The sequence below is a fragment of the Beauveria bassiana genome (genome assembly GCF_000280675.1).
Source record: "Beauveria bassiana ARSEF 2860 unplaced genomic scaffold BBA_S00015, whole genome shotgun sequence".
NCBI lineage: Eukaryota > Fungi > Ascomycota > Sordariomycetes > Hypocreales > Cordycipitaceae > Beauveria > Beauveria bassiana.
Genome location: NW_007930850.1, coordinates 1 through 13,565, shown reverse-complemented (window position 1 = coordinate 13,565; position 13,565 = coordinate 1). Strand labels below are relative to the sequence as shown.

Genomic DNA, 13,565 nt, shown 5'->3' with positions numbered 1-13,565 from the left:
CATGAACCTCCATTCACGAGCTTATCCGTTCTCATCGTCCATGACGATCGTTCGACGCAATAGCTCGCGGAGGGGTACCACAAAATTTTCGTCACTGCGATTCTTCGCCCTTTGCCTTTGGCTGTTGCCCCGCCCGCAGTTTGGTTGCTTGGTCCGCTTAGTTGCTTGGCTTGGGAGCTTCTAGTTTTTATGGTGCATGCACTGCTTGGGCACAGCTGCAGCCACAAGCGGCCGGTACGTACCACCCGTTTAGCTGCGCCCCACCACCTTGCCTGCCAGCCAGAGAGCTCCGTTCGTTGCCTTGCCACTCCAGCTAGAGCTTTCTGTAAGCTGCGGCCATGGGTTGGCGCTAGATCTGACAGCAAACGACGCAGCAAGTTCAGTGGCTGAAAAGCAGTAGAATGAGGGCAGTGAAGCGAACGCGAGAAAATTTTATGTTTGTGGCAGGGCGGTGAGCACAATCGGGGAGCAACTGCCACAGCCACGGTCGAAGCATCGAAGCATCGAAGCTCATATTCTTGATTCGGTTCGGTTCGCGGGGTACAGACGGAAGCTCTGTCGGGCTGTTCTTCAGGCACCTTGTCCTGAGCTGAATGATTAATCTTAGTAAAACCATGGGGGCCTTCGAGATCTCGTCCTTTCCAGGTCGACCCATCGCCTTCGATTCTCTGTAGCTCTGTCAACGGATGGCGTCCTGCAAAGCCCTCACCAGCCCACTATGACGCTGGTTCAGCAATCGCGTTTGGAGGGGCAGAGAAAGGAAAAAAATGGAGGTGGGGCAGAGAAGGTACTGGGTACTTCTAACTTACCGCCACAAGGCAGCTCCGACACACACTAATCAAGGTATCTGCAACCTCCTCCGTTGCCCCGCGATGGAAAAGGGAAGCACCTCACCGAAGGCTGGAAGGTCTCCGTGATGGGGGTCCAGAGGAAGCATCGTGGAAGGCGGAAAACGAGGAAGGCGCAGAGAAAAATACCCAGAGTAGAGCGAAGAAAAAAAAGGCAGCAGCCAAAACCGGTAATCAGAGACTTGCGACAATTTTCCCGCCGCAACGTCGCGCAGGAATCCACCCGCCTTTTGTAATAGACTCTGGTGGGTGCTTCGAGCACCATGCAGCTCTCTCCAGGCGGCTCCAACAGGCTCCAGCCGTTGCCAGAGACTTCCACAAGCCCCTGCCACCCTCTAGTGGGCTCCGCTGGAACTGTTTCGAAGCACATAGAAGCGCCCGCTTCTTCTTATTTAGATGCCCTTTACATCCTGCTCACCAGAGAAACCGCACTTGTCTTTTCTACTCAATTCATTCACACACACTTTATACCCTTCTACACATCATCGACAGGAAGATTTAGCTTTCTACGCCTTCCCACTCTCATATAGGCTTGATTGCTCCCCAACATCACTAATTTCCTTTTTTCTTTCCATCCGCACATACACAAATCGCCCACAATGACGACTTCCACTACCGCTGTCGGTATCGATCTCGGTACCACGTACTCTTGCGTCGGTATTTTCCGTGAAGATCGCTGTGACATCATCGCCAATGACCAGGGCAACCGCACCACTCCCTCATTCGTTGCCTTCACCGACACTGAGCGTCTCATTGGCGATGCCGCCAAGAACCAGGTCGCCATGAACCCCCACAACACAGTCTTTGACGCCAAGCGTCTCATTGGACGCAAGTTCTCAGACCCCGAGGTTCAGGCTGACATGAAGCACTTCCCCTTCAAGATTGTTGACAAGAATGGCAAGCCCGTTATCGAGGTCGAGTTCAAGGGCGAGCAGAAGACCTTCACCCCCGAGGAAATCTCCTCCATGGTCCTCACCAAGATGCGCGAGACCGCTGAGGCTTACCTCGGCGGCACCGTGAACAACGCTGTCATCACTGTCCCCGCCTACTTCAACGACTCTCAGCGTCAGGCCACCAAGGATGCTGGTCTCATTGCTGGCCTCAACGTCCTCCGCATCATCAACGAGCCTACCGCTGCTGCCATTGCCTACGGTCTCGACAAGAAGGTTGCCGGTGAGCGCAACGTCCTCATCTTCGATCTTGGTGGTGGTACCTTTGATGTCTCTCTTCTCACAATTGAGGAGGGTATCTTCGAGGTCAAGTCCACTGCTGGTGACACCCACTTGGGTGGTGAGGACTTTGACAACCGTCTCGTCAACCACTTCGTGAACGACTTCAAGCGCAAGAACAAGAAGGATCTTTCCTCCAACGCCCGTGCTATGCGTCGTCTCCGCACTGCTTGCGAGCGTGCCAAGCGCACCCTCTCGTCTTCCGCCCAGACCTCTATTGAGATCGACTCTCTCTTCGAGGGTATTGACTTCTACACCTCCATCACCCGTGCTCGTTTCGAGGAGCTCTGCCAGGACCTCTTCCGCTCTACCATCCAGCCCGTCGACCGCGTTCTCGCTGATGCCAAGATCGACAAGAGCCAGGTCCACGAGATCGTCCTCGTCGGCGGTTCCACCCGCATTCCCCGCATCCAGAAGCTCATTACCGACTACTTCAACGGCAAGGAGCCCAACAAGAGCATCAACCCTGACGAGGCTGTCGCCTACGGCGCCGCTGTCCAGGCCGCTATCTTGTCTGGAGACACCTCCTCCTCCTCCACCAAGGAGATTCTTCTCCTCGACGTTGCTCCCCTGTCTCTTGGTATCGAGACTGCTGGTGGTATGATGACCAAGCTCATTCCTCGCAACACCACCATTCCCACCAAGAAGTCTGAAGTCTTCTCTACCTTCTCCGACAACCAGCCTGGTGTCCTTATTCAGGTCTACGAGGGTGAGCGTCAGCGCACCAAGGACAACAACCTTCTCGGCAAGTTCGAGCTCACCGGTATCCCCCCGGCTCCTCGCGGTGTTCCCCAGATTGAGGTCACCTTCGATCTCGATGCCAATGGTATCATGAACGTCTCCGCTGTCGAGAAGGGCACCGGCAAGTCCAACAAGATTGTCATCACCAACGACAAGGGCCGTCTCTCCAAGGAGGACATTGAGCGCATGCTTGCTGATGCCGAGAAGTACAAGGATGAGGATGAGAAGGAGGGCCAGCGTGTCTCTGCCAAGAACGGTCTTGAGTCTTATGCCTACTCTCTCCGCAACACTCTCGGCGACCCCAAGGTCGACGAGAAGATTGAGGCTGATGACAAGACCAAGCTCACTGCTGAGATCGACAAGATTGTCCAGTGGCTCGACGACAACCAGCAGGCTACCAAGGAGGAGTATGAGGAGCACCAGAAGGAGCTCGAGGCTGTCGCCAACCCCATCATGATGAAGTTCTACGGCTCTGGTGGTGAGGGTGGCATGCCCGGCGGTATGCCCGGCGGTGCCCCTGGCGGCTTCCCCGGTGCCGGTGCTGGTGGCGCTCCTGGCGCTGGCGGCGACGACGGCCCTACCGTCGAGGAGGTCGACTAAATGCTTTGATACCCCCCGAACCGCACCATCGCGCTGGACTTTCAGATTGGCTCATGTCCACACTCGGAGGCTCTTTTGAAGTTGCAGAGATGATGAATGATTATTTAGAGTTGCATTTCTTTTGTACTACTGGCTTTGCATTACGGTTATGATAAGGGAAACCAAAAGAATGAGCCGGCGATTTGCTGGCAGATGTATTTTAATGATGAGGGTAAATCAATAAACCCGTTAGACAATACTGCACTCCATTGACCACTCGTGATTACCATTCTTTGCCTTTGTAGAGACGGCTAGCCATAAAGTTGTGTTATGCCCTCAAGAAAAGAGGTGACGCCCGCAAGGTTGATACTTGCTGATTGCAATATACTGCTAGGAGCCTTGTGGCCGTCTCAAGAGTGACGTATGTACATTCGTGGTGCTATTATTACATATTACAACAATGCTATACGTTATACTTTATCCGACTTGTCAAAGCCCAGCTCGTCGCGAATCTTTTGTCTGCGTTCAAGTTCCATGATACGCCACTCCTCGTCCCCCATGCTCGGCGGATCGATCTTCTCCGTGAACGCGGTGCCCGGCGGCATCTTTTCCCTGCGCGCCTCCCACACGTCCTCGCTGTTCGCCTTGCCGGGCGCGTAGTATTTTTGGTACTCCTTGTTGCGGTAGTGGGTGCGAATCGCCTCCTCCTTGATCGGGCCCGACGACGCCCGATGGCGCATGCAGAACCAAAAGTCGTCCCACTTGTCCGAGCACGTCCGCATCCGGCCGTCGCGATACACGGCGTTCCACTGCCCGCCGAGCAGGTTGCAGCCCCAGGCCGCGTCAAAGTGCTCCCGGCAAGACATCTCGGTCGGCAGCAGCGACTCGGACAGGGGATCCCGCCGCGGCGCGTCGGCCTCCTTGTAGAGCGGGCTGTCCTTGGGTGTGATCATTTTGGCGAGCCACTCGGGCAGTGGCGACGGCTTGGGTTCGTGCGGGGGGCCGGCGCGGCTCGAGGAAGACGCTGCGGCGGCCTCTTCGGCTTTGAAAAAGTCCATGAATTTTTGAAGTTCGGCATCCTCTGCGGACTGCGGCTTCGGTTGTGTTGGTTGTGTGGGAGGTGGCTGTACGGTGGAGTTTGTGGGAGGGATGTTTTGCGATGTTGGCGCCTCGGTAGGCTTCGAATCCGAGGACCAGAGCCAGCCCATGATGGCGATGTGATGTGGGTGTTTGCGCAAGTCGCTGGTGTCTGCTTATTGAAGCTGCCGATGCGCTGTCGCCGGTTGGGGAGGATGGCGCGGAGATGGCTTCACCGCTTTAGTAGTTGCAAATTGATTCGACTCGTGAAACCAATCAATTAAGCGACGCTTTATTCACGACGATACACTTTCATGTTGAGTAACGTATTGGGACCGAAGCCTGGATCGTGACTTTTTCTAGCATCTCCTGCGTGGGGAAAAACGATCCGCCGACCCGCTCTTCTTCTTCTTACCAGGGAGCGAAGCTGTCGAGCCAATGACCTCATGATGGAGCGATGAAGCCGCAACAATAGGCTGAACATGCATGGATTGTCTGTCTAGATAATGAAAAATAAATTTGATGAAAGTATCGAGATCGTTTTAGGGCATTCTTTCTAGCTAACATTTTGTGTAAAATATTTTACACTCGGTCCAATATTGCTAAATGCACTGTATTCGCCCCTGCCTGTAATTTGACTTAGCTGGTGGGGAGCCTGCCAACTTCCAAGCTCCCAGAACTTGGACCTTGACAAGCTCAACTTTAGCTAACCCACGCGGTCAAGCTCACAATGAGTACCTGAATACGATCCTAAAACACGCCATATAACTATTCACATGATGTACACGCGCGCGCGGCTCGCCGCTATGGCTGTGCGGCCGCTGGCGCGAACATCAACACCTCTGCGGCCTTGCCTCGTGCGCTGCAGCCCGGCTTTGCGCCGCATCGACCACGGAGCTCTTCGACAAGCAATCGCTGGACGAGCATGGGAGAGCACGACAGCGAGGCTTCCACCCGCTGCTGTGGCGCCGACCACCGAAGATGCACCGGAACATAAAATAACAGAGGAGAAAGACACTGGCCACTTTGAGGTCAAGGACAATGAAGCCATTCTCTTCTTTGACAGTATGCATCAGACATGAGAACATGGCGATACATCACGCTGACAGATTCTTTAGACATCTTTCCACTCAAGATCATGAATCTACTGCGCAGAAATGAGAGCGACAGCGAGCTGGCAGACTTGATGCGCCGCTTTGATAGCTCGAGACTCGGCATTATGGATCCCATTCGTTTGGTCAAGATGGCCATCCCCGAGGATATGCCTATAAAAGTAACAGAAATCCTACCACGATTGAAGGATGGCGGCGCATTTGTCAAGTTTCGATACAGCTCTGAACTTGACCCGGCAGACATTGAAGGTAGGCGAAGATGCTCTACGTCATAACTCCGTGCTAACTGCCTCTTTCTGCAGCAACACTGAAAAAGAGGCTCAAAGAGAAGCCTCTCAAGCCGTGGTTTAACCCTTTTCGAGGAATTCACGCTCGCTTGGTACGAGGCACGCCGTGGCTCGAGGACCTGCATCGATACCCCGGCAGCGTGCTCCGAGTCGAATTCGTGCCCGCCGAAGTTGGCACGACGCCCGAGACACTCCCGGAGGAGGTCTTGTACAGCGTCTTTCGTCGATACGGCAAGATTGCCGACATTATTCCGCAGCCTGCAGACTCGAAAGAAGTACCCAAATACGCCAACGTTGGCTTCCCTCTCCTGCGCGACGCCATCATGGCAAGGAATTGCGCGCACGGATTTGTCGTCCCCAAATCGCAAGGCGGCGGAGCGGCTGGAACGATGCTGCGAATATCCTACGTCAAGCGAGTAAAGGGCCACAATATCTGGAACTGGATAACGAGCCACCCGCGCATTGTGTTCCCGATCATCGCCGCTCTCCTCGCTGGCTTTTCCGTCATCATTTTCGACCCCATTCGCCAATTCTTTATTCGTCTACACATTCAACATTCCTTCAATTTCAGCGAGTCAAGATTATACAAGTGGTTTCAGAGTCACCGGCAGTCATTCTCCTTTGGACGACGTCGCGAGCAGTGGGAGAACCTGAGCGGCGTGGTATGGAATCATCGCTTGGATGTCATCAGCCAGCTGCGGGAGTGGCTCGACGTGACTTCAGACAACTTCATTATTGTGACCGGACCAAGAGGTTCTGGTAAAGTTGAAGTCGTCATGAAGAAAGCCCTTGAAAGCCGTAGAGACGTCGTGCTGATTGACTGCAAGCCTATTGTTGAAGCGCGCGGCGAGTCGGCCATGATTGGCAGACTTGCTTCCGCCGTCGGGTACCGACCCGTCTTTTCCTGGGCCAACAGCGTAAGCAGCATGATAGACCTTGCTGTTCAAGGCACCACTGGTGTCAAGGCTGGCTTCTCCGAGACGCTCGAATCCCAGCTTACCAAGATCTTGTACACCACCGCGAGCGCACTGAGGGATGTGGCCTTGTCCGGAAGATCAAGCAAGGAAAAAGACGGCACAACCTCGGAGGATGCTTGGCTCGAGGCTCATCCAGAGCGACGACCTGTCATTGTGATTGACAACTTCCTGCACAAGAGTGAGGAGCAGGGTATTGTCTATGACAAAATTTCGGAGTGGGCAGCCTCAGTGGTTCAAAATCACGCTGCGCAAGTCATCATCTTGACCAGCGAAAACGCCTACTCTAAGCCTCTGACTAGAGCGCTACCCGATCGCGTCTTCCGTGTCGTCTCTCTGGGGGATCTGGATCACGGGGTAGCGAAGAAATACATCATGGGACGTATTCAGAATGATCGTGAAGCTGCGGCAGAGCGAAAAGAAAAGGTCGAAGGAAACGACAAGGCAAAAGGGGCCCCCAACCTTCGTGGCCTCGACACGGCCATCGAGACACTTGGCGGCCGCCTGGTGGATCTTGAGTCTCTCGCCCGCCGCATACAGGCCGGCATGAGCCCATCCGACGCGACCGATGAAATTGTCACAGAAAGCGCGGTAGACATTGTCAAAATGTTCCTCCTAGGCAAGGGTAGCGACGCTGCGGAAAAGAAGTGGTCCACCGCCCAAGTTTGGTATCTCGTTAAGGGCCTGGCCAAGGACTCGTCGCTCATCTACAACCAAGTCCTCCTAACACCCACCTTTTCCTCCTCGATGACCTCGTCCGCCAGCGATGGCGAGGCCGCATTAGAGTCTCTCGCCGCGGCGGAGCTCATCTCCATTCGCTCTGACCGCGGCCATCCACGCCTCATCACGGCCGGCAAGCCTCTGCAGCAGGCCGCGTTTGCGCGCTTGGTCAACGACCGCGTGCTTGTGGCCAAGATGGACCTTGCGCAGCATAATGAGATGGCTAATATTGAGGCCAAGAAGATTGCCGGCGCCGAGAATGAGCTGGCGCTGCTCGGCAACCTGCCGCGGCAGACGAGCGAGTCGGCGGGCCGCATCCAGTATCTGCTGGTGCAGATTGATACCTCGCAACGTAAGATTGAGGACTTGGATAAGCATATGGCGACGTGTAAGAAGATTTTGAGCGAAGAAGTCTAGTGAGATTTATTTTTCTGCAAAGGCGTTTCTTGGTCTTTTCAGGGACGGGGAAATTGGGGTTGGGATCTTGGGGAGGAAAGGTAACTAGTCACTACCTATGGAGTAACACTACTCACTACGCTGCAGCACGTATGTACAAACTCAACTTTGTTCAAATGTGCTAGAATATCCGGCGGTGGCAAGACCGCTCAAATTGTGATACCAATTAGCCCTTTAGGACCATGTATTGCTTCGATCCAGAGTCAAAAGCCAAAGATTCAGGTGTTACATCAGATCGGCCGGTTGCGATGGAGGGGCAACGCGGAGCTATGGTGGGGTGGCGCCTGGCAGCTGTGTCCTTGGCCTCGAACTTTCTCACTTTGCGCGAGCTCTCTCTCTCTCTCTCTCTACATCGAATAGATTTCTCGCACGCTTCAATTAGATTTCGCAGCCCATCATGTTGATCCAAGAAAGCCACGTCGATGTCACGTCGACTGCGAATGGCAAGGAGAGCACTATGCGTAAATTACCCCTCCTTCCTCTCCTCCCATCCCCCACCATCCTGAACCTCTCATCCCGCTTCTAACAACTCATTGTGATGATCAGGCATCTTTGTCTTTCACCCTGCCATTCCCGGGTTCCCCAACGCGTAAGAATTTTTTCTCTGAAATGTTTCTCAACGATCAAAAACTTGACGTGGAGAAATTGTAGGCGCTTCCCCGGAGTCTGTCTCTTTAGCGAAATCTACCAAGGTTCTGTCTGCCGGCGCTCCCGGTTGAGCTTGCACCGACGCTTCATGCTGACATGTGGTGGGCAGTGACGGGTCCCGTGGCACGATTCGCAAGACAGATTGCCGGCCAAGGCTACATTGTCGCCGCGCCGTCGTCGTATCACGACTTTACTGGCCCGGAGCCGCTCAAATACGATGCCGCGGACACGGACAAGGGCAATCAATACAAGATCCAAAAGGTACCCATCAGTCAGCATTACAAAGCTTGAAGCCCGTATTACTACACAGCTAACGAGGGGCAGACGCTCGAGTCTTACGATGCCGACTCGTATGCTACCGTCGACCACCTTCTCAGCCTGCCGACCTGCACCGGCCTGATCGGCGCCACCGGCATGTGTCTCGGCGGCCATCTCGCCGTCCGCGCCGCCGTACGTCCTTTCCCTCTCTCCTTCTCCCAGAAGAAACCCCAGACTGCTAAAATTGCCCTCTTCAGCTTGACCCCCGCATCACCGCCTGCGTCTCCTACTTTGCCACCGACATTCACAGCCGCACGCTCGGCCCCCATTCCAGCGCCAACACGTCTGCCGATGCGCCTCCCGACAGCATCCACACGCTCGACCAATTCGACCGCTTCAAGGGCGAAGTTGCCATGATCTTTGGCGTCAAGGACACGCACGTGCCGGACGCGGGCCGTGACCTGATCCGCGCCAAGATGCGCGCGGCCGGGGTCGTTGCCAGCTTTCACGAGTTTGCGTGGGCGCAGCACGCATTCATTCGGGACGAGCTGAGCAAGGGCCGCTACGACCCGGCGGTGACCAAGGTGTGCTTCGAGGTGCTGCTCGAGGTTTTTGGGCGGGTGCTCAAGACGGACCTGGGTGTCAAGGGCAACGTGCCGGCGGTCGAGCACGATTGTTAGTGCCACGTAAGTACGTGAGTCTTTAATTCCATGCTTCAATGATGTAAGACTTGGGATTATGTCATCTCTGCCTCGTGTGTTTGAAGCTTTTACTTTATCGGACATCCCCGACGCCAGTTACAGCTCCGTACGCAAGCAATTCCTCCGACGAAATACGGAAACGTAGGCACCCAGAAGCCCATCACTTTCCAAAGAATGACAGTGCGTTGAGCAGAATGCATATCGGAAGTAATCGTGGTGTACTACTCCGAGTCACGGTGTATAATGCGAGTCCAAGGTGGAAAGCAACTGCTGGCGCAGGAGGGGGGGGGCAGCAATTAAATTGAAACCAGGGTTGCGACGAACGGTGTTGAAGGTGACTCGCGAGAGAGTGAAAGAAGAGATGTGTGTGCGTTGGAAATGAGATGATAGACTGCACAAACATCTTCAGCAGGTCAAACCGCAATTGCTCGCCCATTTTTAAAATAAGGTGCATGATGGCTTCGTATTATGCCTGGCTTACGATGAAGCTCGTGATGATTGGAAGACGGAACCACTTTACGCGAAACTTCGCGACTGGACGCGTTTAGCGTGCGTGCGTGCTGACGAAAAGACCCGCCTTTTCTCACCCCAGCAACCCGAGCCGCGTTCCTCCCTCTGCCGCAACCGGTTTTACCAGCAGGGGTCAAAGACTTTGAACCCTCGTCGACCCTGTTTCTGTTGCATTCGACGACGGCCCTGCATCTGTGACGCAACATTCTTGGCTCGTCACCACCCCTCTCAGACCCCTCTCCACTCATTGCTGGTTTCTTTCTTTTTTTTTCAACACCTCTGCATTTTCGTCAGCGATACTTTTTGACTTCCATCACCTCGATTTACGCAGTTTACTTTGCTACGCACAGCCCGCAATCAGGTCCGAAAAGCTCGATTGACACTTCATCACCCCCCGCCCTTTGATACGATCAAAAGCCATCGCCGCTGTTGCTGCTGGCCCAGCTACGACGAAAAAAAAAAACGATTCCATTACAGCATAACCGCATTCCCAAAACCACATCATCATGTCCAACAGCGCCCGGGTAAAGCGTCCCTTTGCCGGCGCCTCGGCGGACCCGTCCCAGCGCCAAATCACCTCGTTTTTTGGCGCGCAGTCTGGCGCGCCGGTGGTCACCGAGGCCGCACGCCAACAGCAGCAGCAGCCTGCGCTGCCGGCTAATGTCCAGTCGAACCTGCTGAGCGTCGGCATGCGCGTCCGCAAGTCTGTGCCTGAAGGCTACAAGACCGAGGGCCCCAGCGCCTTTAAGCTGTGGACCGACAACACGACCCCCAACGCTCCCAAGATCCGCAGCAGCAGCAACACCACCAGAGTTGCCTCGCGAGAGCTCCTCCCGTTTTGCGGAATCAATAAAGTGGGAGGGTTCGAGTCGCAGCCCGCCTTTGCGCACGACGACGTTCCCGACGAGGATGCCTTGCCCGAATTGACAATGTCCCAAGAGACGGTCGATGGCAGCGAGACCGCCACGCCCTCCCGCAAGCGCATCTATGATGACGATGAAGAGGATGCTCATCAGCTCAATGGCGAGCTTAGCCCCGGAAGCCGTGGCAATGCGCGCCTTATGGCCGTTCCTCACTCTCGAGCGAAGAAGGGTACTGCCTACAGAAACATTGGCCAGGAAAATAGAAAGGCCGAACAAGACTTTGAAGAGGCCGAGTTCCTAGTATTCGACGACGAGCAAGACCTGGACATGGCCATTTGATGGCGACGAAGCCAAAGGGCATCATAATGTACACTACGCTGAGAACTGTGAGATGATAGACTTTTTCCTCCTACTCTCTTCTTCCTTTTGAAGGCGCACGGCGTTGGGACTCGCGAATTCAGAACGGCGGTGGATATCGCGCAGTGGCAATACCGTTTTGGTTTTCCACTTGGGGTTCAATTAGAAATGTGTTTTGGCTTTTCGCCAGGGTATCTTAGTTTAGTTGACTGTTATACAGCAAGGACCAGCAAATACAAACATCCGTTACTTTACATGCCGACAAATGGCTCCCGGAATTCGAGCAAATCTCTTTGACCGTAGAACTCGCCGGTAATTGTCAGTATCATGTTGAGCGTCGCTCGCATGTTCATTCGAGACCGCTCCCGAACGGCATCAAGTTCCTCCTCGTCGTCTTCGTCATCAGACGTCTGTACCTCCAGTCGAGCTAGGAATGCGGCTTTTGCAGCTTCCAATGATTCGTCCTTCTCAGAGGTTTTCTCCTCTCTGTCCTCACAGATTTCTCCCTCGTCAGAGTCAGACTCGAGATCCATTGCCACATCATCTTCACCCTCATCCGCCGCTTCGGTGCTTTCTTCACCCGCACCTTGATCTGGTTTGTCGTTCATCTCTTCAGGTTCATCTCCGTTTGGCGCACCATCTTCTTCTTGGCCATCAAGCTCGTCGGCAACAAGCTCGTCATCGCTGCTACTAGCGTCCACAGCATCATTCACCCCTAGCCCTCCCTTTGCAAGCTCTTCGCGGAGCGCAGCCATTTCAGAAAGGCTTCTACCCAGCAGCACAGCTCTTCGACCAAGGTCCCGCACCCATCCGATTTCCGAGTGATTGAGCTCTCCTCGCTCTGGTAGCTTTGCCAGTAGAGCCCATATCCAGCGACTGGTGCGCTCAGGCATCGGATAGCCACGGCGCAAAAACTTTCCCCCGAGCATGAGGCGCAGTATCCTGATGACGGTGTCTTTTGACATGAGGGATACTTGCAGTGGAGTAGGGTCTGTATTGCGCAGGAGCGGTGGCCAGACTTTGATGGCCGACGACCCCGGACCAAAGGCAGCGACATACGTGGCTTGTGAAGACGTAATGCGCTTAGCTGCATCCACTGGGGGAGGTCTGTTCAAGATAGCACGCAGGCGGTGATACTGATGCATGATGGCACTAGAGTATGCCTCCAACACGGCTGCTTCTGAAACCTCTCCATCTTCGTCCTCAGTCTCGTCCCAGTTATCGCTGCCCTCGGCATCATCGCGATAGTAATCTCGGCCGATATATGCGCCGTCTTCGTAGAAGCCCCGGCCGTCGCCGAGACCAGTGATGTGTATGCTTTTATCGACTTCATCGTCCGCTTCGACCCTGATATCGCCATCATCCGATTCCTCATGTGTGATTCTGACAAAGTCTTTTGGTATCTGCGGCCCAATCTGCCTTCGAGGCGCCGCAAGAACGTGTGGTATCTCGGATGCTTGAGATCTGGAGTTGCGCCGCCAAATTAGCTGCAACTTGTAAAGGGCAAAAGAATGCTACTTACCTCACGGACATCAGATATGCCATTGCGTCGGTATCATCCTCAAAATCAGATTCCTCCCCGACAGGAATAGTTGTTGCGTTGTGGTACGTGGCAAACACATAATTTTGGCCAGAGTTGGGATCTACCGATGAGCTCTGCTTTGGTCGCGCCTTCCGCGCGCGCTTCTGCTCTGGCTTCGACGGCCCCGACTCGTCCACCTGCTCATGCTCGCGCTTAATAGACATGTATGTTGGCCCTTGGAAAGAAGCGATCGCACAATCTCTACAGTTTGCAAGGAATGTGCAAATCGTGCGCCGAGATGCTGCGCGTGGTGAAACTCAGAGGTCTGGCTGCCCAACGTAAAACCCTTTGCGCGCTGAAATCATAGAGCTCCAGCGGTGGTGTGATGCAATGACGCTCGGAGTGAGCTAGATGTGTGTGGAGCTAGTGTATGCCACTAGAGAGCTGAATCTTATAAAGTCGAGTTTAAATCTTGTTAAGTGACCTATAACTAATTAGGAATACATATGTAAGGTCCGTACATAATTTTATAAGAGATTATATATAGGTTAGAATAAGCCTATTATGACGTACGCCTATACCGTCAGACCACAGGGCAAAAGATTAGGTTATTAAAAGCAGTTCTAGTAATTAACGAAGGCGTAATAGCAGTATATATAACGCAGAGTAGTGCCACTATAACA

At 54.1% G+C, this 13,565-nt stretch overlaps 6 protein-coding genes across 6 annotated transcripts; 4 read left to right on the top strand and 2 right to left on the bottom strand.

Annotated features, from left to right (window-relative positions):
- Positions 1–1,447: 1,447 nt before the first annotated feature.
- BBA_05586 (heat shock protein 70-2) lies at positions 1,448–3,418 on the top strand (the record flags this gene model as incomplete). Its single annotated transcript, XM_008600683.1, has 1 exon — positions 1,448–3,418. One exon carries the CDS (start codon positions 1,448–1,450, stop codon positions 3,416–3,418), a length of 1,971 nt encoding a protein of 656 aa, XP_008598905.1.
- Positions 3,419–3,867: 449 nt separating this feature from the next.
- BBA_05585 (Protein of unknown function DUF3128) lies at positions 3,868–4,605 on the bottom strand (the record flags this gene model as incomplete). The annotated part of the gene is made up of 1 exon (XM_008600682.1): positions 3,868–4,605. The coding sequence occupies one exon, from the start codon at positions 4,603–4,605 to the stop codon at positions 3,868–3,870; it is 738 nt and encodes a 245-aa protein (XP_008598904.1).
- Positions 4,606–5,253: 648 nt separating this feature from the next.
- Positions 5,254–7,984, top strand: BBA_05584 (Mitochondrial escape protein 2; the record flags this gene model as incomplete). Its single annotated transcript, XM_008600681.1, has 3 exons — positions 5,254–5,539; positions 5,593–5,835; positions 5,889–7,984. The coding sequence occupies 3 exons, from the start codon at positions 5,254–5,256 to the stop codon at positions 7,982–7,984; spliced, it is 2,625 nt and encodes an 874-aa protein (XP_008598903.1).
- A 436-nt stretch (positions 7,985–8,420) lies between these two features.
- Positions 8,421–9,609, top strand: BBA_05583 (dienelactone hydrolase; the record flags this gene model as incomplete). The annotated part of the gene is made up of 5 exons (XM_008600680.1): positions 8,421–8,484; positions 8,570–8,612; positions 8,716–8,932; positions 8,990–9,121; positions 9,187–9,609. 5 exons carry the CDS (start codon positions 8,421–8,423, stop codon positions 9,607–9,609), a joined length of 879 nt encoding a protein of 292 aa, XP_008598902.1.
- Positions 9,610–10,646: 1,037 nt separating this feature from the next.
- BBA_05582 (ribonucleotide reductase inhibitor) lies at positions 10,647–11,342 on the top strand (the record flags this gene model as incomplete). Its single annotated transcript, XM_008600679.1, has 1 exon — positions 10,647–11,342. The coding sequence occupies one exon, from the start codon at positions 10,647–10,649 to the stop codon at positions 11,340–11,342; it is 696 nt and encodes a 231-aa protein (XP_008598901.1).
- A 269-nt stretch (positions 11,343–11,611) lies between these two features.
- Positions 11,612–13,106, bottom strand: BBA_05581 (Putative SNARE complex subunit Vam7; the record flags this gene model as incomplete). The annotated part of the gene is made up of 2 exons (XM_008600678.1): positions 11,612–12,824; positions 12,883–13,106. 2 exons carry the CDS (start codon positions 13,104–13,106, stop codon positions 11,612–11,614), a joined length of 1,437 nt encoding a protein of 478 aa, XP_008598900.1.
- Between the last annotated feature and the right edge of the window lie 459 nt (positions 13,107–13,565).